This window comes from Anas platyrhynchos, chromosome 1, assembly GCF_047663525.1.
Source record: "Anas platyrhynchos isolate ZD024472 breed Pekin duck chromosome 1, IASCAAS_PekinDuck_T2T, whole genome shotgun sequence".
NCBI lineage: Eukaryota > Metazoa > Chordata > Aves > Anseriformes > Anatidae > Anas > Anas platyrhynchos.
Window position 1 is genome coordinate 62,675,635 of NC_092587.1, and position 25,913 is coordinate 62,701,547.

At 38.6% G+C, this 25,913-nt stretch overlaps 1 protein-coding gene across 13 annotated transcripts in view; it reads right to left on the minus strand.

The window, feature by feature from the left end:
* Positions 1 to 25,913, minus strand: part of BICD1 (BICD cargo adaptor 1) — a 174,539-nt gene that overhangs the window by 129,547 nt on the left and 19,079 nt on the right. The window contains exons 1-2 of one of the 13 annotated variants that reach the window (XM_072039376.1): positions 25,283 to 25,347; positions 25,074 to 25,189 (exon numbers count right to left, since the gene is read on the minus strand). The exons of 9 other annotated variants lie outside the window; for them this stretch is intronic. Coding sequence is in view for 1 of the 4 variants with exons in the window: in XM_072039363.1 (XP_071895464.1) it covers positions 24,877 to 24,903 (27 nt within the window). In the remaining 3 variants the exon portion in view is untranslated. 3 more of the 13 variants (XM_072039380.1, XM_072039373.1, XM_072039363.1) reach the window with 3 other exon arrangements.

The following is a 25,913-nucleotide window of genomic DNA, read 5'->3' on the forward strand; positions in this document are numbered from 1 at the left end:
GAAAAAAATATTTTATTTTTTTTTTCATAAAGGACCTCTGCCAGATGATCAAAGTGAAGGATGCATTGGCTTAAACACATTTCACCTCTGAAGAAACTTATCCATGCAGATGTAGTTTTACTAGAAATTATACATCCATAAAAAAAATGCCACTCATAGTAGATATTCCTGTGGAATTCTTGGGTGCACCCTACCTCTTCACTTTAATTAGGTCAATCAAATTTGTTCCTGTTTCAAATCACGACTCAGGGCGTTTCATTGAGTCTGTTCCTTTTTTTCACTGAAGTGAGCATAGAATGAAGAGAAAGTTGAACTCTTTTGTACAAAAGAGCATTGAGGTCATCACAGAGCCAGAACACCTACAGCGACATGAATTCACCCGTCACAAGTAAGAACTTTTGTTTAAGAGAAACCTCTAAACAGTTTATCTTCACAGTTTATGAAGCTGAATCACAGCACTTCCATGGTAAAGGAAGTTTGAATGTAATAAAAAAAAAAAAAATCAGTCTAGTGCAGCATCACTGTCTTCACTCTTGCTCTTTAATTCCTCAGAGCTTTCATCATTTCCAATCTTCCTGGCAGCTTTCAAGCTTACATTACATATAAAAATAAACAAGCCCCTTCCACCCTCATTATGAAGACTAATGATGTTACAGAAGCTTAGCAAGCAGACAGGCAGAAAACTTATTCGCTACAGCCCGGAGAGCACAAGCTTGGGAGAAAGGATTTCAGTGCTAACAGCTGAGTGTGAAATGGACAATTTCTCCAGATGCTTTGGCCCTTAATAGGGAGCAGCAGGCAAGCTACTGGTCCTCACAGTAGCATCCCCTCAAGTTATTACATCACGGTAACAGTTTAAGATATGAGCTTCTTCACCAAACTGCTGTCATGGACAGCGCTGGTGAAGAGAATTTCCATCCTGTAATGCAAGAAAGCAAAGGACTTCAGCAGGAACCCGGTAGTTCCTGCTACACAGCTCTTCGATTCCATCCCCATTTTACCTCCCACAACACGTGAACACAAAACAAAACGAGAACACAGACAAGAAGGAAAAACAAGAGGAGAAGAAATACCAAACATAACACCACCTGGAAACTATCTATACTAGTTTCATAAGACAGCTGAAAAAGGACAAAATAGCTTGCATAGGCAGAAATATAAAGAGCTTAATTCAATCAAGGTGTATATTGTGGCACAACTAACAGATTTCAGGGCATCTTGCAGCATTAAAAAAAAAACTCCTTGGTTTATGAAAAGGGAAGGAACACCCTCAAATTCCTGCTCAATGTGAATAGCTTTGCAGATCTTTACATGGGTAGATTTTATAAAAGAAATTCAATTATCCATAAGCTCAATTAAATATACACAAAATTAGACCAGGATAATTAGTGAAAAAGTACTAAAAAAAAAAAAAGCTCATTCTGTGTTAAGCTTTAACTATTAAGAATATTAATGTTATTAATTACTACAGCAATTGTTTTACACCTAGACAGTTTGTATTTTGGTCTGTAGGTCATCGTTACCTTGAAGTAAAAGTTGTCTACTTTTTTTTTTTTTTTAACATTTCTTTTAAAAATTAAAAAGCTATGCTTTTTGAAGTAGGTATTGTTTTGATTTTTTTCATCTTTTAAAAAAGATATCATGGTCAGTTAGGTGAGCTCAAAAATAGTATTACTATCCATTTTATACAAACATGATCTACACACACCACTTTTGTGTAACCTAAAGCACTAGGGAACATAAAAAGCAATTTCCACGTGCCACAGGAAAATAACAAGAGACAAAGGTATTAATACAGGTCAGAACAGAAAGTCACTAACAGGAATAGGCTTTTACCACATCTAGTATCTGAGGGAAGAGAGGATGCTTTTCAAGGCTGTAAGGGAAAACACTTTGCTATAAAAACGGAAGTTCATTGGTCATAATTTCTAATTCGGTGCTGCCAATATTTGCATTATTTAAAACTGCTTCCCACTCTGTTTAAGTGCATGTTAACTGAGCATGCACTTTCTCTAGCCACTATAGGGTTCAACACGTCATGCATCTTCTTCACTTCTCCATAGAAGCTCTAGTTGACCAGCAAATGCACACCATCAACTGTTCATCCTCAGAAGAGCCTCCCTGTTTCCTAGTCATTCTGGTCCTTACTCCAAGAGGGTGATGCATGGCTTACACTCTCCATCCCACCTATAGCTAACGAGAACGCTGTGGAGCTCACCCTTCGCATACCCCGGCTGTTGGGAACATTGACCTATTTTGCAAGAAATGAATGGCCTGTTTCTTCCTATATTTCCTGCTGCTAACCTTATTCTTCTGTTCTTTCTTCTGAAAGAACCCCAAAAAGAAATCACTTAAAGAGTTCATCTCTTTAAATGGTTGCTGGGTCACATTCTCAAAATAAAGGCTGTGAAAGATTTCTAAAGCCTTCCTGAGGCTTCTGAGCTCCATGGCAATACAGCTAGGACAAAGAATCTGTACCCTAACACAAATAATCTTTTTTTCTTAATTCCTGTTGTAAAACTGCTGCTAAACTTCTTGTCTAAAGAAATTGCTAGCTGAATTATTTGCTAGTTCAAGCTTATCTATTAGCCAGTAGGATCCAATAGATTTATGAAGCTCTACCTACAATTTCACACCTGTTTCCAAAAAGAAAAACAATTTTAATTAAACAAATGCAACTTTCATGCAAAGATTAGGTGCATGAGACTTTTATGAGTGAGCTGAGGTGCAAGACTTGACAGTTTAAGTTAACCACAGGCTGCTTCCATGAACAGCCTTCCCCGTTCTTCCTCCTCCCAACCACATTTTCCCACCTTCCCACACTAGGATGGGTACGACTGTGTTAACTGGCAGATCAGGAAACCAAAAAAGCCAGACTGTTGCACAACTCCAAACAAGCCCCATACCAAATAGCATTTCACTCACTTTTCATTCACCAATGACCCTGCCTACTCTTTGGTGAGCTTGTTCTAGGTCAAGGTGTACAACCTAGAGTCATACCTGCTTTACCAAGACAAAAGAAGAATTCTCACCTGCTTCTTTCAAAACAGCAGCTGTAAAGCAACTATAAAATATTAGGAATGAAAAAAAGAATTCTTTGTATACAAGAACAAATCTTTTAAAATGTGTGTAATTTACAGATATTTATCCATAAATTCACTTCTTCTATTTCCTGGGAGGTAAGAAAGGTTTTATATGTCAGCAAAGGCTCACCTACCATCTCCAACAGTTAGCAGAGTCCTAGGGAAGCAGCCAAGAAGAAAGCACAGTACAGTAAGATATCCTCAGAATATACACTAGCTTGCACATTTGGGACTTCCTGAGCCATAAATGCTACCTGTATTTAATGGCTCTCTACAGGTATTTCAGAAACACATTCTGTCCCTTTGTGAAACAAAGCAGCAAGGTGACAAGTTTCACAGTTTAACTGCATTTTGTTGTTGTTGTTTGTTGTTTTTTTTTGCCAATACTGAAAGGCAGTTTTCAAGAGAAAATATTTTATAACTTTTAGACATCACACCTGAAGTGAGAGTGTCAGCTCAAGTCAATGTGCTTGTGCTTCAAAAGAGCTTCAATAGGTTAGTGGGTCATAACTTCTTCTTGCAAAAGTTGTATTGACTACTCTGCTATGCAACCTGTTTATCCAAAGGTTAATTCTGCATTTGAAAGTAACCTTACTTAATCTCCCTCAGAGATAATTGGATTTTTGGTCTCCCCTGTAGATACTGCCTCTCCACCTCACCCCTTTTTACAACCATTTCAGCTGTGTGGTGCTGAATCATGTTCCAGTTCTTTGATGCATACCATATCAATGCTGTGACTTGTTACTATCTATTTTACTCATTTGTTCCTCCAGCCCCCTTTTCTACAGAGAGAGAAGAATCCTTCAGTATCCTCTACATTAGAAAGAAAGATTGTGGAATGTAAGTCTTCATTTTCCAATGCAAAGACAGGGAGAGATAAAAAAAAAAAAAAAAAAAAAAAAAAAAAAAACCTTGTGCTTTTACTAGTATGACTTTAAATATTCTCAAATATGTATTTAAATCTTGTAGTGGCTTGTTGTCCCTGCAAAAACTGGTGACAGTATTTGTACTCCCAGTGCATCTCCAAAGAAAATATTGTTTATTTACACTTCCTGCAATTTAATGTGACCTGAGAGGTTTCTGTTATTTATGTTTCTCATTTTCATCCAACTTCAGCTTTCCAGAGGAGTCTTCAGGGAATTAGGGTTGCGTATTTTTTGAGTTACACTGCCCTCTTTTTCATTGCTATATAACCCCACTGTACCCCCTTTTATTTTATTTCCCAATAGGCAATACTCTTCCTTGGAGCCTCCAATAAACTGCCTTTAAATGTTTGACCCTTTACTCTGAGACTTGTAGTGTTTAACAAAACAAAAAACACACATACAAAAACACCCTCCTTTTCTGTTCTCAATAGCATTGTCTTTGGCTTCTGAAAGGAAATTTTCTAGCTCTTGCTGCCCCTGGAGAGATGCTGTATTTCTGTACACTATTACAGGACAGCCTTTCTGCCATGACATTTTGAAACCCCTCTGCATACACAGCTCAGGAACCAGCTGCTGCCTGCCCTCTTATGAATCCTCTAATTGTCTGTGAATTGGTCACTGTGTCTGAAGCTTTTCAGTATTCCAACCCACTATGATACGCACGCAATCCAGATGGATATTAAAGACCTCTCTCTCCCATGACTGTTGCACCTCATCCCTCTACAATCCTTCCCATCTTTCTCATGGTGTTACTGTTGGTGTAACCACACTGATGATATAGTCATACTACCATACTTTCCTTTTCTATGCCTATAGTCTAAACTCATGGGGATTTTGTTACTTATGACAAGCTGCTAATCTGACCTGACTTTAAGCTTTATCATGCAACAGTTTCCCCATCTGCTAAGCCTGTCTTTCCCTGTACTTTAATACTATATTATCCCCACAGCTGTCATCGTCCTACCAACTTTAGGATGTATATTATAATCAACATCTTTTTAAGATAAGCATTTAGTTCCCCTATTTTTCCTGTCAGTTTCCTGATATTAATGCAGAAATGTGTATACCATGTTTGATTTTTTTTTCCTTGATCTTCATGCTTAAAGAGCACTCCATTCGGTTTCACTTCCCTTCTATTTCTCAAAGAATGACTGCTTATTCCCTTCTGCCCCTCATCGAGGGCACAGCAAAACAGTTACTACCTGTATTTTGTTTCCAGAACTTCCAGATTCACTGTGCTACGAATATGGGTAAGAGACCTCAACTACTGGGTCCTCTCACTCCTTTCTTAGAAACCTGTCCAAATACCTTGTGATGCTTACCATCACCCTGACACCCAGGAGTAAAGTCACTGGGCAGTCCTTCTCTGAAGAATACCCATTTTTTAATTATTATTTTTATAAATATATTCTTCATAGATTAATAGTTCTCCATTTCAAAATGCAACGTTCTGGGAAGACACTTTCAGTGCAGTGAGATGTGTTACAAGAAGTACTAATTATTACACCCTATTTCTTCATCACCATGTCACTGCCATCCTGCCATTAGCCTGGGGCTACTAGTTTAGAGATGGGATTGCTCTCCTTAGTCCCTGACTTAATCCTCATCTAGCCAGTCTTGTTTCCTCTTTCTCAGCAGCTTTGGCATTGCTAAGCTAAAAGAAAACCTGCTCTGTAACAGTGGTGTCTGTGGGCCCCTTAATTTCCCTGTTTTCAGCTTAGCCACCCTCAAATCAGAAAAGCTTTGCCTCAGAGCCATTCTCAGAGGAAAAGATGGAGCACATTTTGGAAATTCTGAGCAGGAAATTGAGAACCTACCTCTCCCTTGGTGGACCTCTGCCTGTATTTTATTAGAAGGGGTTGTTGCTAGTTTAGTCTGCATCTACATAGTCATATTTTAACTATATCTTTCAAGATTCATTGACAACACTGGGGAGTGAGAACTTAGTGGCCTTTGCCCATGCAACATAATTGGATTCAACAGGCTTTCTAGTTGGATTATGTCTCTGAGCTGCAGAATTACCTGAACCTCATATGCCGGGAAAGAAAATATTGAAGACAGTTGACCTGACATCATCTCCACAGGTGACCTAGATTCACTTCATAACACAACCCTGCTAGAGACAAGCATCACGTTTCCAGCAGCTCCACTGTGTAGTTACACACTCCTCTGGCTTGTGACCATGGAAAGATTCATTGGCACCATGTTTGCTCCCTTAGGCAATATTCACCTACTCAGGTTTGAGCAAGATTCTCATCTCTACTACAAAGCTGCATTTTCCACACTTTCCATCTCCTTTTCCTGCATGAAGAGGGATACTGGGCTTTGGTGACAGTGTTTTATACTCATGGCACATTTCCAGCTGTTTCAGTGAAGCTGGAAAAAGCAAACATCAATGAGATTAAGTATCCCTACTTTTACCTGTCAGCTGGTACTCTTAATTCTGTAAGAACACTCTATGCAGAATCTTTCACAAAAAAATATAGTGGCATTCCATCATTGTGAATAAAATATTTTCATATATTTTTAGGGTGTTTTTTTCTTCCACAAGCAATCAAGAATAGTAATGTACAAATAAAAAAAAAAAAAAGAGCTGATATGAAGGAAGCCACAGCTTCTGAGTTAGCATAAAGACTTCAGGGAATAAACAAGGGAACTGGACTTCATTTCACAACTACTTCTTTCTCTGTGCCTCGTGTACTGCTATGGTGCTGTCATTAAGGAAGGATTTCAGTTCTATATAAACAATTTTGGGGTGCCGGGGGAAGGGGGGGGAGCGGAAGCCCCCATATAAATAGTAGAAAGTTAATGTAAAGACAGCTTTGAAAAACAGTTCTTACTGACATTAGCAAAGAACTAAATTATTCATATTACTGAGTGCAGAAGGAAGTGCTGACACAGGTAATTGTTTGCATGAGGAACTTTCCAGCCTCCACTAGCTACCTTGAATTCCTGTTTCTAGAAATATGCAAAAGGTCCTAACCCTTGATAGCTGTTACATGAAGTGATTACTTGTCTACTTCGCATCTAAATTGCTTAGAATTAAATTTGAACTCCAAGACTTGTCTGCCTATTCAATAAAAACAAGAGTTTGCCAGTTGTTAGGGAATTCTTTTCTTCATCTCTGTTATTCAGTATTATCTCTCCATGTGTCAGCAGATACAAGTATACTGAAGGAGAAGTTTCCTTATTGATTTATCCCAGACCTCTGATCCAAGAAGCCATTTATCACTGTCATACAGAGTCACAAATATATTCAACATAATGTGTTAAGCACAAAGGCTATAAAAGCAGTGAACCATATTTTCCAATAGGCTGCTGCTTAACCTCTTTCTTTCTCTGTGAAATACATACTACAATTGCATCTATGCTTTTTCACACATGAAGTTTAGACACTTTTTTTTTTTTTAAATGAATCAAAATGTTTTGGTAAGGTATTTCTGTTGTCATCCAAGAACAATTTCTTCTAAGATTTGCTTTTTACACATTGCTGTGTTACAGCTTGAAAAACTTAAGAAAGGGCTTGATGGCATTTTTTTGCTTTTATAAGTTACATTTACTTGTGTCAGAGATATTCATCACTGAAGTTTAAAAATCTGTATTCCTGTCATCTCTACAAAAAAAACATAACACAGGCTAAAACTTTCTCACTAGTCACGATTCATCACATACTTATAGGCAAGACTCTTTTCTGCTGATGCTATCTTTGATTTAATTTTTGGGTCCTTATTTCAGAGTAATCCTGGGGTTCCCCACTTTATTACATGTCTATGGATAATATGTATTACCTTCCTCACTGACAGGTATTGTAATGGAAGTGACAGAAATCAAACTCTACTGAACGCTTTCGAAGAAAACTCACAATATACATAGCCGTGAAGTGTTTCATCCATTGAATCTACACATTTAAAAAAAATGTGTCTTCATCCAACATCATCAAATGCAATGCCATGCGAAGGCACTCTACATTACAGAGTATAGCACAGCTCCTTGTTTTCTCTGACCAGCGAAAAACATTGCCAGAAATATTGCTACAAATATCTTGCTTTGTAGAAAGCACATAAGCCAATATCCCTACTGCAAAACAACTGGACACTCAGAGAAGACACAAACACAAGACAATTATTATGAGTCAGTAGTTTGCTTGAAGTTAATGCTCCTGTTTCAAACTAGAGCAAAAGCCTAGATCTTGTAAAGCTGGTTTGCTTTTAACACTTTTTCATTTAGTCTAATAAAGGCTATCACGTTTCCTTCCTAACCTGTTATAGATTTATTACTATTACTGTAACTGTGATGGTCTTTGAAACCTTACTGAAAGTTGTAAGCTCTTATGTTTCAAAGAGCTTCCAAATATAATAATGCTGGTGTGGTTATGATCTAGAGAGTCCACACCCATTTACTTCCAGAAAGAGAAGCGTTATTTTTTAATTTAAGACTTAGGAACTTCAGTTTCATAACAGCAATTTCTTTACAACTCTTCCTGAAAATAAGAATTTTATAAAGTTTAATCTAACTTTTTATGGTTTTTAAATAACTGACAGCATACAAAAATAAAGCACATCACATGCTGGTGCAAATCAATGCATGTCCAAATATACATGATATATATTTCAGTTTACAACACAAACTTGGATTGAATGAAAACTATCAAGACTTTGAGTAGTTTGGACCAAACCCTTTACCATTGATGTGAGATTACCTGATACTTTCTTAACTCAAAAAAAAAAAAAAAAAAAGGATGGTGAAGTAGAGTGAAAGTTTTACAATGGAAGGGGAGGGGCTGTTTGAGTTATAACAGAAGGTAGCTCATTTGGAATTGCTAATGCATAAACTAGAAGTATATTAGGTATACTAAATTATAACAAAACTTTATTTTCAAATATTCAGTGTCCTAAAGGTCACTGTGAAATAATCCAAACATGTAAGTCTTGAATAGATTAGTCACACTCATGTGATTTACCCTATATTTAGATTTTTTTCTCTTCAGTTCTCTACTGTGTTTTTCATGCCTTTTACTTCAAGATATTGGTGTGTATCAAATCTTAAAATCCAAGTACTCCCAGATGTTGCAGATATTCAGATTTAGACAGCAAACTAAATCCCAGGGTGTCATCTGCCCTAGGGCTTTCCACTACCTTTCCTTGATGGCCAGGTTTGCTGCACTGAATTAAGTATGTAATCTCTTACCCAAAATAAGCCAACTGAACAGCCTACAAAAAGTGTTGCGGCAGTTCATTTTATAGCCCCAACAACAAAACACACTGGCACAATATATGAAAAGTAATGGAAGAGGGAGACACTATACATAACTGTTTTTAAAAATGCTCAGTATCTGAAGGCATTGGGGGTAAGCAGGGGAAAGGCTCAGGAAGTTTTAATTGTAAAGCAAAGTAGTTCTCACTATGTGTTAGTTGGTATTTACACAGACAAAAACATGAAATGTCCCTTATTTTATTAGAAGTTGTCACCAGATGGAGAAAATAAAGTTACACATCTTCCAAAAAGGATCACTAAGGATTTCAGTCTTCATATTTAGCCCAAAGGTATTAATGTTTTTGCAACACTTACGCCCATAGTTCTCCTTACTGCATGTATCAACGCCTGATTTCAGATACACTGAATTTTGTCTAATGCAACCATGAAAGCTCCTAAGAATAAGCGGCTGTCTTGCTGATGTTTAACTACGGGTAGAACAAAGTTATACTAGAAACTTTGGAAATAATCTGAAGAGGCAGTTCTGAGATATTGCTGAGAACTACTTCCAGAAGGCAAAGATTTTGTTAACAGCTAATGCTGAAAAATGTTTTCTAGAATTAATTCACTGACAGAGATATAATCACCCTTTCTCTCCATCCCTTCAGTCAGGTTTATGGGCTAACAGCTCAAAGGCACTAAAGCAATGAGCAGTCAAAACCCCTCTCTGCAGATGGCAAGCATTACAAGAGACCATCAAGGGCTTTGAGGTTGTTGAGCTTGGATGGAGGGTGCCCCAATACAGGCTATAGAGCATATTTAGGCAACCCAGGCACCAGGACTGACTGATTGCTAAGGAGCAGACTGAGCTGAAGAGGGCCAAAAGGAGCTGTTGTGCAATTCAATCCACACTCTGGCATCTTGGCCAGCCCCCCAGCATCCAACTGGAGGCTCGTCTCAGGGACCATACACAGCAGGAAATCCTTGTTCGGGATTGAATTATGCAATAGCAATACCTGGAAGTTTCCACACGATTCAGGAGCCAGCCACTCTGTCTGTAGGGGCTAGAGGGTTGACCCCTAGGCTGATGATTCTTTTCATTTGTAGGTGTTTGCTCTCACCAGGTGACTGGGAGGGTTCACACTCACAGCTTTCATACCAGAGCAGGCACACCAGCCCCTTGCACAAGAGTCAGGGGTTCTGGTAAACAACTCATAAGATTTAAAATGCCACCGTCAAATAAGCCTGGAATTAAGTTTTTAGCCCTGCCATCAGATGTTAAGATTTGGTTTTCTTTTTCAAAAATCCTTATCACAAAGTTCCCACAGCAACCAAGCATTACATCCAACTTCAATTCTCACCTCCTTAACAGCTCGGAGATATGCCTGCAATAACTGCAAGCACAAATAATTGCTCTGTCTATCCTCCAGATGATATCTGCAATAAAGCATGTTAGAATGTGACCAGGATCCTAAATAGGTAATGTGAGCGGTTTTTGTAGTGAAGATAAATTAGCAATGATGATGAGTCATTAATATCTCCTATTAATTTCCAGTATTGTTTAAAAAGCCTCCTAGAATATCAAACAGTAAAGAATCTATTATAAGAAACTATTTGGAGAATTACTCAGCACTGTTGCAAAACCAGAGCTAGTGAATAGAGCAGCAAACAAACAAAACTAAAAACAAACAAAACTTTTAAAACACCTGAGGATCACCTCTCCATCCAGCCCTTTCTGCTCAATCCCCACAAGCAAACTGATGTCCAGAAATAATATTTCAAATCAGCGTAAGGTGCTCACAGACACACAGCATGAACAAAGGATCAGTTTAATCAAGGGTTTGCACATTTGTCTCTAGGCCTCTGCCATTTCATAACGAGCACTGCTCAGTCAGCAGGCACCCACACAGCCTGCACAAATACACCTTTACTTTTTTATGGCAAGGTGAAATTTTATAGCAATAAAGTGAAGAACTTCTTGCCAAACATAGTAGCCCACCGATCTGTGCCAAGGCCTGCATGCTGCTTCATGTGTGCACCCACCTTCTTGCAGACCCACAGCTGCTCCGTCCCCAGACCTGATCTCTTCTCCTGAAATCAGGCCACCAGCTGGTGCTGATGGAGACCATACCAACTCCGCCCAGCTTCCCTCTGCCTCTTTCTACCTCCACAAATTGCAGCATCTGATGCATACAGGGATTTTACTTTCATCATTTGTGGCCAAACATTCAGTAGCTTGATTATTTTTGGACAGAGTTTTGAAGTGCTGACAGGTCAAAGAGTGGCCAACCTTGAAATAATCAGACCCTTAAGATATCTACAAGTACCCACTTCATTGGTGTGAAGAAGTACTTGGGCAGTTGATTTCCTATGTCTTTATGGCTAAGGCTTAAAAAGTAATGTAGCATTCTGTCACTGAAACTAGGATAGAGATAAAATGAAAAAATACAAATTAAAATGGAATGAAACGAAAATTAAAATGATAATTAAAATGAAAAATTAAACCCTATGTAGTGTAAATACATAAGCAATATCTGCAGTTTTGAATGAACAAATTCTTCTCCCATCTGTAGATTATAAACCAAATCCCCCTATCTACTATCTAAGAACTGTTTTCAACTTCCACAGGTATGTCGTTCCTACTTATGTGGCATAAAGACACTTGGGATATTGAAAATAAGAAATATGTGACAAAATCTCATTCACTATTTCCCAGAACACTAGGTATGAAATAAGTTTTACACACAGGTAAGATGTTATGAGCTTCACGAGTCCTCTGCCTCCTCCCTGCATCTGCCACATTGGTATTATAAGAATAGTGCATTGTCTGAAGACAGAAATACCAACCTTTCAATATCATAGCTGATGATAATATTGACATTTTAGTCCAGGAAACAAACTTCAGCTGGACAATGTGGTTAGCATACATTAATCATCCTCCTCTAAACAGTTCGTTCACCAGCTTCTTCCTAAATAGCTTAAACAACTGGATACATAAATACTTTTTGTTAGCACTAGAAATAGCAAGGTTCTCTCTGAATTTTCCTCCTTTACATGAAGCCAGCCTATAAAAGAAAAGAGACACATACTGCATTGAAGAAGCTGTTGCTATGAGACAGAAGCTGTATTATTTCTCCATGTAATCTTGTGACAACCCTCAGCTGTAAACACAGGACCAGGGGAACTGGGCTATTCCAAAATAAAGGCCTTGGCCTTGTTTGCATGCTATGGAGCTAACCCGTTCAGAAACAAACAAAATGCTATTTCTGCTGACTGGTTAATCTGTAAGTGCATGCTGAGTGCTCACAGAGTAGGGCTCTTCTCGAGAAACGTCCAAGTGAGAGAACTGGAGGAGGATGGAACCAAATACGAAGAATATTCAGGAAACAGCTGGTCTGATGAGCAGCAAAGAGATCCCGGCAGGGCTATGTAATGATCCAGGAAATACAGAAATAGAAAACCTGCAGACAGGGTAGGCTGTCGTGGTTGTTTTACCCTCTTCCATTTCTCTAGCCCCATGTGGATATACAAAACCACGAACACCAGCACAGCTCTTGGCAGTCTCTTTAAGATAGCTGTAAGCAGATTTGTTCCTGTCCCTCATGTACTCAGGCCATGCCTTCCTCTCTTTGTTTTATCCTTCCAACACCATTTGCATAGGCACAGCTTTAAATAGGTGCACTTTCACAGAGGAGACGAAGAAAGCACGGACATCACCCAGCAAGGCAGAATTCCTCCCACTGGGAAGAGGTTAACAGTCTCAGGGAACAAATGGAAAAAGAAGATCTTTGTGCAGACCCTTCTTGGAAGTACAGCCATGCAAACAGAGCTGAACCAATGTGCTGGTGGTAGCAGAAGCTTGTGAAAGCATCAGAAGAGCAGCACAAAACCTTGCCAACTAACGCACCATACCCAGGTGCAGATTTGGGGCAAGTACCATGGGATGTGCTCCACCACTTCCAGGGAGAGGAACCACCTCCTGCCTAATGCACAAACAGAAGCACCAGACAGACCTATTAGGGCCTCCCCAGGAAAACATGAAGCTGCACAGCACCAGATTTCACACAGCTCCTAGGCCAGAAGCAGAGAACGTGAAGGGAGCTCAAATCACTGTACCCTCAGCCAGGAGCAGGACTGCTGAGGGTGTCATGTTCCACCCCCCAGGAGAGGGATTTCCTTGCTCAGAGCAATTATCACCTTGCCAGTTAACTGAAACTGCGCTGCATGATGAAAAAGAAATTGTCCTGTTCTCCTTAGCTAGAGAAATCAAACATCTACACTTTCAAAGGCGCACAATGTAGACTAGACTGAGAAGAGATGAGATTTAACTAGTAGGGGTTGTACTTCCACATACTATTTCCCTCATATCTTCCACAACTTAGTAGAAGGCAAAATCATGTTTCAAAGAAGAGCTTTACAGATTCTGGCTTTTCCACTCCAAAACTAAACACAAATCTGAAGCATTCAGGCTCCCTTTATGTCCTTTTAAGCCAGTGCCTGACTGGTGATGGATGAGTTACAAGCTATTTCCTCTGCATAGACACATGCGGACTTTCAGCTTAGGAATGATAGTTATCACCCCAAAAGAGAAAATTAGCATTATTATGGCCTGCTCCAATTAGGGAGTCAACTATAAGCCAGCTAAAGCATTCACTGTTCAGTCCCGTCACCTTCCACTTGACTTGATTCACAGCACCATACAAAACAAAGTAACTCACCGCCCAGCCTCACTGAGCAAAGACTTCTCTAATACGGACATAGACTTCTACCTTAATAACACTAACAACAGCACACAGTCCTCATGGGTTAAAAAGGTTGTTTTTTACCATAGCCTGAAGAACGAAGGTTTAGAGCAACACACGAACCTGCTAATACAGGTTCTGCCACCACCATGCTTATGTTTGACCCATTCTGTGACCCACCATTGCACATTAGGAAAGCCTTTTTTTTTTCTTAATTTATAATACACCTTTTCACATGCAGCTCCTTTAACACTATTTCCGTAGCTGTTTATACTCTGCTTTGAGCAGATTCATTGATCTAGACAAAACTCAACCTTTAAGCAGATAAATAGTCCCAACAGAATTTAACACAGAAGCTTGCAGTACTACATGGCTGTTTTGGCAATACTACTGAGTGCAGCAGTGTAGCAAGCATAAGCTGAGTAGTTTTGCTACATCAGCCATGACAATGAAAGCCTTGCAAATAATCAAGTTCCATATTTAATATCATACCATCCATACCTAAGATCATTTAATAACCAAAATACTTTTCCAAATAAGAAAAAATGTTATTAAACATGCTTTATGAAGCAATAATAAAATACATTTCATTGTCATCTGTCTATACCTAAGTTTAAAGATTTAAACTGATGGGACAGCAAATGCAAAAAAAAAAAAAAAAAAAAAAAAATCAATGACTGCACATCATTTGGAATAAATAAATACCCAAGAACTGCTGGAGAGGAACTAATTACTGCTTGTGTAAGCGGTATGCTTTAAATGTCTTCTGTCTTGAGCTGCACTAATGATCTAAAAATTCAGGTATAAAGATGCAGTCACTCTTCTCAAATCATAAACAATCTGTTATGATCCTGGCTGCAGCACTGCTACTTTTGAGGTAACTAATATATAAGTGACATTATTAATACTAACCATGCTCCCAAACACAACCAAACCCATACAAAAAAAAAAAAAAAAAAAAAAAAAAAAAAAAAAAAAAGATTACTCTATCACAAATATTTGCAGATCTGCAGCTTAATTTCAGTTGCCAATTTGCCTTTGTCAACCTGCCAGACAAACATCTCTGCACAGCCAGGATTTTTTGCTTCACACTAAGTCCTACAGGACCCTGGCTGCACTACCTAATGATCATTATTGAGAACATGACCCCAGATAGAAGGCACATTTAAACCAACTTCCTGGCTTCCTCATCCTCTGCACAAGTCAGGCCTTAAATTAAAACAGCCTATTTAATTAATTTATTAAAACAGTATTAACCCAGGGAGCACACCTTCATAGCAAGGTCGAGGGAGTGAACTAGAAACTATGACCTTACCAACCATGTTCTCAGCATGTTCAAAATGCAAGTTCTACCATTTTTTGTTCTTCTGAGTGGTGCAGCATAAGCAGAGTGGAGGCTGACAATGCCATTGAAAATAAGAACGTGCTTATACAAGTAACAGTTATAAGAAGGAAAAATACTAACCACACAATTGGTAATGAGACTTTCTGAGAGCATCACAGGGACCATACTATAGATGAGCTGTCAAAAATCAAAACATGCCAAATTCTGAAGGGGTACTTCGTCTTGCACAACTGGGTCCTTCAGTAGCAGTCTTGACATTCAGCAGCATTACATCTTGAACATACAAATCTGTGATTTGCCCCTGGTCACAGGAGAAACACTTTGTACCCAAGAGACAAAAGCATTTACAAAAAGCTCAGAGTCTCTAAACAGGCCTTGAGCTCTTTCCTTTTTCCTGGCCGCCTTTCTTCCCTGCTCTCTGCTGGTCTTTCAGACCATGGAAGCGAGATGTCCTAAATTTACTCAACAACTCAGAACAGGATTTGTTGTTGTTGCTTAAAGAAGTGTTGTTCTGTAGGAGTCTGGGGTGGTATGCATGTTACTCATGCTGCCAATCATTTTATGATATAGGCGAAAGTGAGCATTTATGCAGATACTGCTGCATCTACACTTCTGGTGATTTTATGAAACCCTGAGAGAAACAGAAAGTCTGTATTCAGCAAAATCGATCTGCGAGCAACAAAGGCATCACTTGAGAAAAAAAATCCAAATAAAGACAGAAAATGCAGGAAAAAAACAGTCTGATGTTATCACTAATATACTATACAGTGCTATTAATAATTGAAATAGCCATATTATTTTAAGAACACTACAGAAGACTTCTTGTTAGCATCAAGTAACCATTACATCTCTCAAAATCAAAACTGGATCAGTATATTCTGAAATTTTGTTAAACCTAAACTCTACAAAGGGAAAGCAATTTCTGCTGCAGCTGAACTAAACTGGAATAGGAAGTATGCTACTTCCACTTGAGATAAACTTAGTTTATGAAATGAACGTGCTTTATCACAATAAAATTACAGATGTATCAAAGTATCTCCTGTTGGCATTGTCAGTGAAACCCTTTGATGCTTTGTTAGATATCAGACTGCTTCATGGATATGCACACACAGGAAATAAGCATTTGGAGTATCTTTTCCTTTTTTTTTTTTTTTTGAATGTAATTAAATGTATGCAGTAGTGTGTGTGAAAGATATTTAAAAAATGGCGTAGTATTCTAGAGAAGACGCGCAAAATTACTGGATCTTAAATATGTACTTTCTGTATGACCTACCTTTACCCCTAGAAAATAAGAGACTGAAAATACAGAGAAACAGCTGCACTTGATTCCTCACCAATCAACAGTGCATGACACCAGGAACTAATAACTAATTAGTTTTCAATTAAAATGCTTTCATCCTCTCTGAAGCAAAACAGCAGCAATATTTTATCTCATTTTAGCTGAAATAACCATTAGCAGGCTGTAAGAAGAGGCATTGTAGTTAACATTGTATGTTTAATTCAGTGACAGATTTCAATGCCAGACTAAAAACAAAACAAACAAAAACCCACAAGACATCTTGTTTACGCGACTTAAACTTCTATGGTCTGATTGCAAAGCTCATTAGCTACAGAGATCTAAACTTACCAGGGTTTCTACACTGTATGTTATCAAATTAGGCAGTTATCTTAGACTCACGGGCTATACTGTACCCACATATAAATCCAGGGGGTAACATCTGCAATGGTTTTGATTTAAAACAACACCTTAAAGAATTATACTTAAATTTAATATGCAGTTAAAAAGGTTAACCACTCCAGAGACTAATCCAACGTGCCTAATAAAGGCAGGGTGTGCTGCAGGAAGAATGACTGCATTACTTACCATTCATTGAGTGAGGCATAGTGGTAGTGATGCCCAGACACACCAACAGCACTCAATTTTAGTGAATTATAAATTCTACTGGATTGGTAAAACACTATAGACCATTACATTTAACCCATTCCCTTGCAAATAAAAGATTCAATGCAGAGATACTTAGCCAGCTGCCAGCCGGATTCTTTCCCTGAGCTGTCCCAGCATATAATTACTATTATTCAAATTGATAAACAACATTTATAGGTTCACAAACAATACAAATTTATTTCTGTTTCCACCCCATCCTGCAACTATGGCAGGGAAGCAATTGCTCTCATACAAACAGCTGCATAGAAAAGATCTTCCCAAAGGGCTCTTATCATTTTACAATTAATTGTTCTACCTAACACCCCTTACAGGCAAATTCCCCTCAAGCCAAACAGCAGACCTTGTCTGTGCTACTATTTCTTTCCTTCTTTTCCAGTCTCTGGACTGGAAGCACAATGGATTTATATGCCTTCCTTATAACTCAATAGGAATCCCCTGCAGCCCAAGTTAGTTTGTGGTCTGCTTGCCTAAGGACACATCAGCCTTGGCTAGTGATGACTGCCACAAGCCTTTTACCCTAGAAAAACTGTTTACTCAACTTACAGAAGTGTTCCCCTTTTTCTTCCTCCTGCATCAGATTGCTGTCTGCCTCTTTATATGTCAAAGAACATACCATAAATTCAACCTACACCTCTCCACACAAAATCCCTTAAAATAGGATACATATTGATCAAATTCTTGTAATAACAACAAAAATTTCTCATAACATATAAGGAAAGGTGATTGTCCTGGAACCCTACATTCATTTCTTGGGAGTAAATACCTGGATGGGGGTATCGGTAATGGGTTACACAGTGAAACTCTACTAAAAATAAAAATGCTACTAAAAAAAAAACCCTAAAAATATGAATAAGACAAAAAGCTTCTTAAGGAAAATCCCAAACTTAACACCTGTGCTTGCCTATATGAATGTATTTATTCTGTTAAAATCAAATGTACAGTTTGTTTCCAATTATATTGCCTTTTTTTATATATATTTTAAATGAGATCTCTCAGCTACCAGTTCCTCCAATATTGCAAGAAGTATTTTAACATAATGTAGATGTTTTCATATAAAAACTGTGAGCCTAGTTATGTCAACATTTTTCATTATTAGATCATGTGCTGGACAGCTATAAGATTCAAGGGGCACACACTATCTTCTGGTCCCGTGCATGCACAATGTTTACATCAGTGAGTTTCTATTCTATTACCAAAACTCAAATGGGCCATAGTACGGCAAATAGTGATCGACAGTGATGAAAAGACATGCCCTCCCAAGCAGATAGTAGAAACGAGAAGACATGCCAACCTATGGCAAAGATGAGAGACCTCCCGCTCATACAACCTGTAACTCATTTAGATAACCTCTACGCAGAGAGCAGCAAAATAGCCCCATCATGGTGCTCATACAACCTCCAGTGAAGTGCAGAACAGCAACAGCATCTCCTTCGGGAGGTTATTAGAGCAATAATGTGTCCAGCCTTGGAAAAGCTGTGTGATTGGCAACCATGAGCTCACAAGCACTTAGCTAATGCAGTGGGCTGAGCAGCTACATCATGCTCCACATAGAGGTCAAACAGAAACATCAAATGTGTTTAGCTGTGGGGAAGCAAGCACCTATGGCATCGCTCAGCAGCTGATGCGTAGCACTGAAATGATGGTATGCCACCAGGAGCCAGCATGATGTCAGACTACCATCAGCTCTGAGAGGAGCTTCAGAGGTGCCTGCTGCCAAGTGAGGTGCCACCATCCACACCATCATCCTCAACAGAAGGATGCAGATGAGTTTTCACCACCTGTTAACTACTGCATTTTTTGGTCCCTCCAATCCCTAACTGTAGAAAGGCCCTGAGATTTTACTTGAAGACAGTCTAGGTAAAGGTATAATGGCAGGTTATTACCTAGCAGTAATGTTCACAAGAGCCCTATGCTTAGATTCTGGCAACATCCCACTGGTCACCTTAGTTACCTTACTGTTAGCCCCCTGGGTTGGTCAGATCAAGGTCATTAAAGAAGACTGAAACCTGCACTGCACCTCCCTAAGATACGAACAGCCAGGTGCTGAGGCTTCAGGCTGAACAAATTCAATGCAAGCCTAATACAAGTCTTGTTTCTCCTATTAATTTCTTCTCAAAACAATAGGAGACAGCTATTTTTAGAAACTGTACACACAAACACTACAATTTTCAACTTTGGCAGACTTTATTTGAAAAATATAAGGTTCAGATACAAAAATATTTTGCATCTTACAAGCACTGATGGAATTCTGTTGTGAACAAACTTGCTCACAGTGCAAAACCTGTCCAGAACATTTTGAGTCTTCACCCCATCTCTGAAAACAAGGCTTCCCACTCAGAGAAAGAGCACAGCAGAGAGCCCACCCTGAAATAGTTACATGGCCGGGCTACTCACATAGCACGCCAAGAACTTCCTTCTGGATGGCATTTCAGCTAATTTTGAAGAATACTTAACTCCAGACCTTTTGGATCCTCTGGTATTGACTTAACTGTTACAGCATTAGCTAGTTTGACACTTCTCTACTTCTAGGAAAGTTCAGATCCGCCCTGACTTGAACTGCAATATTCCCAGAAAGGAATTCCTCTATTCAAACAGCCCTAATTAACTCCTGCTCAACGTTTTAGATTGACATCCAAATACATTAACACCTATCTTAAAGCAGAGTTAGTTAAGTACCACCTGACATCAGTACCAAAAAAGCTGCTTTCCCCTTAACTTAGTCCAGCAGCTTAGAATATTGTACTTCAGGTGATATGACTGAGGGTAATTATACTGCTGTTGTTTGGTCTGTTGTTTTGTTTGGTTTTTTTGTTTGTTTGTTTGTTTGCTTTTAAAAACTCACCGCATACTTTTAAAAAATAAACTTTGCAACCTTAAAATTCTCTACAATACAGTGTTTTTTACAAAACTGAACAACTCATCTGCAGCTATGCAATAAAAAACAGAGATAAGTATTTTTCTTGCTGTTGTTTGAAGGGTTTTACTATTACATTTAACCCATTATATCTCAAAGATATACAACAGTTGTTTTCCCACTTCTTTCTTCTGAAGAGATATTTAAATTTTCCAGAATTTGCCTGTCAAAATCCTTTTATTTCCTAATTTTACAGCATTATCTAGGTATTATCTGCCTAGAGTTATGCAATATCATGATACACAAAAGATAAAACGCAGGGTCAAATATGCTTTTTTCATGAGTCCTTGGCCACCATTTTCTACTGAGGACCAGAAACTGCATAGATTTAGCTCTCATCTAAAGTTGCTCCTTAACAAAGGCCAGGCCTGATGCTATTCTTTTCTTTATTTATTAAATAAGTGATGTAGATAACTACAAAAGCTCTGAAAGTTAATGAGAAATGGTAAAGGATAAGCAACTCAGTGCAATTCTCAATACAACTCCATGTCAGAAGAGAGTAAGTACAGTCCTCAGATGTATAGGAAGGAATTAGGGAGCAAAAAACATTTTCTTTCTTTCCAAGCAAGGTGTTAGTTACCAGATAGTGAATTAACTGAGAGTTCCAGTAGTCAGTTTCTTTTACGAGACACTGAAAATTTAGTGAGGATGCAGAGAATTACAGTAGTCTCAGGGTTATATGAAAACTCAGCACTGAAAGTAAGCAGCTCACTCTGTTCAGCAGATGAAAGAAGACTGCCAGGTGACTTGACTATGACATCTAAAAAAAAATCACCTCAGGCAGAAATTTCCACATCCTTTGGGATATTTTTTCAAGCAGAGAAAAACATAAAGAAGAACCACCAGCTGGAATTTAAAACCAAGCACATGCAAACATGAAATTAGTTACATATTTTTTAAATAACAGATGGAGTTAACTATTCAAATTAATTGCCAAAGAAATGTTGAGTCCTCTTGATGCCTTCAAATCCAGACTGGATGCCTTTTTGGAAGGTACCCATGAGCCAGGTGCAAACTGTGGGGTTCAGCACAGAGCTAACAGGAGAGTTATGTTCCAGCACTTGCTCACAACATCAGACTATGCAAACAATAAGTGTTTTTTAGCCTTTAACTCTACAATATTTTTTCACCCAGCCATAAGCAAATCTGAATGGTGGAGCTACTTTGGATAGAATATCTCTTCCCTAACATTAAGCTATCCAGAAGTCTGTTGTCCAACCTAAACAAGCCAGTAGCTCCTCTCAGTGGTGGTACTTCCAGAAGTGTCCTCTTGCAGTTCGACTGCCTCTCAGCCTGTTCCTCTCCCTCCATGAGGTACGGAGGGAGCCCCAAGGGCTACATGCCAGCAAGAGGAACCCAAGATTTCATTATATTATATAGGGCTATTGCAGACAAAAACAAGAATTGGTTACTCAGACACTGGGAATGAAATCTTAGCCCAGCTTAAGACAAAAGGAGGTTTGCCTTTGACTTCATCAGGATAGGAGTCCTACATTTAGTGAGGTGTTACCCATATGGCAGTAGCAGCTACTGGCCTTTTAGTCAATGCCCAGTATCCCACAGGCCAAGGTGTCCTCTGCTCCAGGGAGCTCACAGTCTCAAACAAGGAATAGCAGAGCAGTACCTGAGGGTGTTGGGGAGGAAAGTGACCAAACAGTATTTGTCAGAACTGATTGCTGATGATATGCTATGAGGTATGCTATTCATCAGGCAGCACCAGGGTTACTGGAGACAAAGAAAGGCTTTGTGAAAACAACTGAAAGGAAGATGACAAGATTCCTCAGAGGTCTGAAGAACATCTCTCCCAAACGTGCAAGGTAAGTTCATCTTACAAGGCATTATCTATTAAAGCAAAAATAATACTTCACTGTCATGTAATCTGAATCTCTTTCAATGAGGGATTTAAAATATTTAATGTGTGTAGCAAAGCACAGTTAAACTGAAGTGTTTCCTTACCAAAAAAAAAAAAAAAAATGCATAGCAAAATAGCAGAAAAAAAATAACTCATAGCAAAAGCAAGTGATGTTGCAATGTGACAAGTTATTTGACAGGTTATCAATGTAGCCTAGACCTCCAGCTTTAATGCTGGATAACATTTTTTTAAATAACCTAAATAAGAGGAATCCAACAAGAGAAGCCTTGTGATCATCTGCCCCATCCCACTCACCTTGATGTTTCTTGTCTTAATGAAGTAACTTATTTCTATAAGACCTTAAGAAACTGGATACAATTTTAAGTGGTTTTGCATATAGAAGGATTGCCAGCAAATAAATGTTTTCTCTTCCAAGAGAATCCCATAAGTTTGTCATTGCAGTAGTCTCTGAATACAAGCCAAAGAAATATTTTTGAAAGTCTAGACAGCTGTGCATGATGCGGTTTTCTCAAATTTACTCCAAACACTTGAAAAAGAAAAGCCTAGTAATTGTAAATAAGTGACAGAGCTACAGAAGACAAATAAATCAGAGACTAAAGCTACATAGCAGAAAATATGGATAGACAGCACATCATACATCAGCAAATATCAATGATTTAAAATAAAAATAAAGAAGTGTTTCTTCTGTGATCGTTAGAGGAAAAATTATAGGCCAGATATGGGGCATTACAATTTTGAAAAAAGGACACACCTTCCTTAAACCAAAAGAGACAATTGAAGCAAAACATGAAAAAGATTTTTTTTCCTGTTAAACACAGTTCTGTTAGCAGTCACAGCATGCCTTGTTTTGAGGGCACGCTTCTGCACTCATGCAAGAAGGAGTGAAGGAGTTCCTTTAATCTCAGCCACTGAGCTTTGGGACACAGCTACAACTAAGAAAAAAAAAAAAAGGCAAAAACAAAACCACTTTTTTCTTTGAGTCCTTTCAAGCTACAAATGAATTCTGCATTTTCAAACAGTGACAGGCTGGCATTGACCAGGTGATCTCTCCTCTCACCTTTTCAGAGGCAGGAAAAAATGCAGACAATGCAATAAACACAGATGAAGTTTTAGCAAGTCTGGGATTCAAAAAGATAACTTTAAATTCTATGATTCCTTCTAAACAGTGTTTAGCAAAACTTGCTGCAACAGAAGTGAAAACAAGATAAAACAACATTCAACTCAAGACTCCAGTATATATGGTCTTGATCGTGCCCAATGATATTTCAGTCTAAATAGTTTGGAAGAACAATCACATTTCACACTTTTATTTGTAGTTTGAAGCATAACATGAATGCCTTGTGTATATAGGTAAGTCATAAGGACAAGAATGAAGTTTTGAGCTTTGCTATGGACTAGTCTAAAACACAGCTTTAATTAAGGGATCACAAGACAAAGTCATAATCTGGTAGTATCACTTTATGAAGAATATCCTGTCTAATCAACAATTAATCATTTAATAAAAATGTGTGTCAATGTGATTGCAGAATACAGTCTCTTGAGTACATACATTTAATCAGAGTCTCAATACAGAGTTTTGCAGGAAGACAATAACTCTTAAAATACTTGTAAGCAACCATCCACTTTCTTTTGGAGAGACCATCATGACTTGCCATTAACGCAAGACTTACATATTTAAATAGTCATGTAGAAACAAGTGTATTAATACTACACATAATATAGAAAGTCGATACATAGAAACAAGACCGGTTTGTGACTTTGACGGACTTTTCATCCTGAAGTATCATTTGAAATCTCTTATCCATCCATCATGGACTGCAAGAACTGCATCCAAATTCTCATTCAGACAAGGAGAGGTGTACAATACCACACCCAAAAAGCTGAACATTAAACTAACCAAGATCTTTGACCAACTCATCCAATGCCTGACTGAATAAAGAAGCCTTATCTGTAGGATTAAGGCAAGAAGAAAAATACCATACAGAAAGGAAAACAAGCAGGAAAGACTAAGCCATCAAAATATTTAGTTTCATAGATTCACTCTCTTGTAAAGGGCTATGAATATTCAAATTAATGTACTATCTGACACACAGAAGTATCAGATGCAAAGTTATTAGCTAGCAAGCAGTAAAATTAATCCCTGTCGCAGTTCTACCCCATCTGACCCTTGGTTAGATGATGGGATCAACCAAGACTGCAGACAAAATAACAAAGGTCTAATTTTGCGCTGAGTTAATAGGTCTTTTCCTCTTCCATTGCCACCTCTCCTCCCTGTCAGATAAGAGAGCAGAAAAAAAAATGATGTTTTAGCATTCATGCTTAGAACTGCATGGAATCCACAGCAAATGTGCTTGAGCTACCAGTTTAAAGAGGAAAAAAAAAAAAAAAAACTGAAGACTTTTCTAAATGTCACCGGACATAAAAGTCATGCTGAGTTCACCACTTCTCACGAAACCTCAGTAAAAAGGACTGCAGAAGCTCAGTTCCTACCTCAGTTATATTTCCACAGTTAAGCTACTGAAATTGCAGAAATGCAGAATGAGCACTATTTGAAACCTTATTTATCCAAACACAACTGAGAAGATTCTGATATCTTTCAGAACACGTCAGCAAAAGCAGCACATTTTACCCAGACAAGGCACGCAGCTAAATTCCCACAATTCTGAAGCATACACATAGAATATTTCTGACCACATTGGAAGTGACATGAATCCAGATAAATATGTATTAAGAAAAGTACAATGTTTCCTAAGGTAAGCTCAACCCACAGCCCTGAAAAGACTCCCTAGTTGGGTGCTCAGCAGGCTCCTCTATGCATATCCCACCCAGCTAACCCCTACTGCTCTAGCACTTACCCCTCTGTGAGCAAAACCCAGCATCATCCCTCTTCTCAGGTATCCCCTCTTCTTCTATTGGGGGCAAATTGGTCTTCACAACCCAGGTTACTAAAAAAGCAGCACTACCTTCTCAAAAAACAAGCAGCCTCAACAACCTTCCCTGCAAGGGACAGCAAAACTCACAACCCATCATGCTAGTGAAAACCCATTTTCACCTGTTCAATGAGCCAATACTGTGCAAAGCTGCTCCCTGACACTGCAGCATAAAGAGGTTAAAGTCCAGCAGAGGAGTAGGGCAGGGAGCCGGGAGTTAGCTTGTCTGATCTCTTGACTGCAAGCATGGCAGGATTATTACTATTATTAGGCTCTCTGGAACATCAAAAAACTCCAGAACAAACACAGCAGACCCTGACCCAAAACATACCCTTAATCACAGCTCCTGTGCTGTCAGCTGGCCTATACTGAGCTGGCCCAGCCATTAGGGACACACAGCTGAACTAGGTAACACTATGTAAAGGTCTCAAAACCACCTGCTTTTTATTTGGCATAGCAGTGGAAAGATCCAGATCAAAGGGTAGTTGCCAGCTCCAGTGTAAAGATGGTGTGAGATAGAGAAATAACTTCTTGAACATTGATTAGGACCAATCTGTAGCTTTTTAGACAATTCAGAACCCACAGGGCTCCCCTGTAATAGCCAAAGGACATTCCTGTCCTTCAAGACCTACCTCCTTTCCTTTTTCCTGTGCTGTATTTCTTCTTTCTCTCATCAGATCCTGTTGTTACGTCAAGCCCATAAAAAATGGATCTCCTGCATTTCTCTTTTCCACACAATATTACTAGAACTCTGTGACAAAGTAAGTCTGAAGACTTTAGACTTTGCTTTTCATCATGTTTTCCAAAACTGCATTAAGGAGCAATCAGGCAATCATTGGTAGACAGTGAGAAGCAGAAAAGGGAAGATCAATAGGTAAAGGCAGTAATCCTTTATTCCAGTGAAACAACAACAGGAATAATTTATATGACTTCAGGCTTAATTATCCCTGTTCTCACACGGT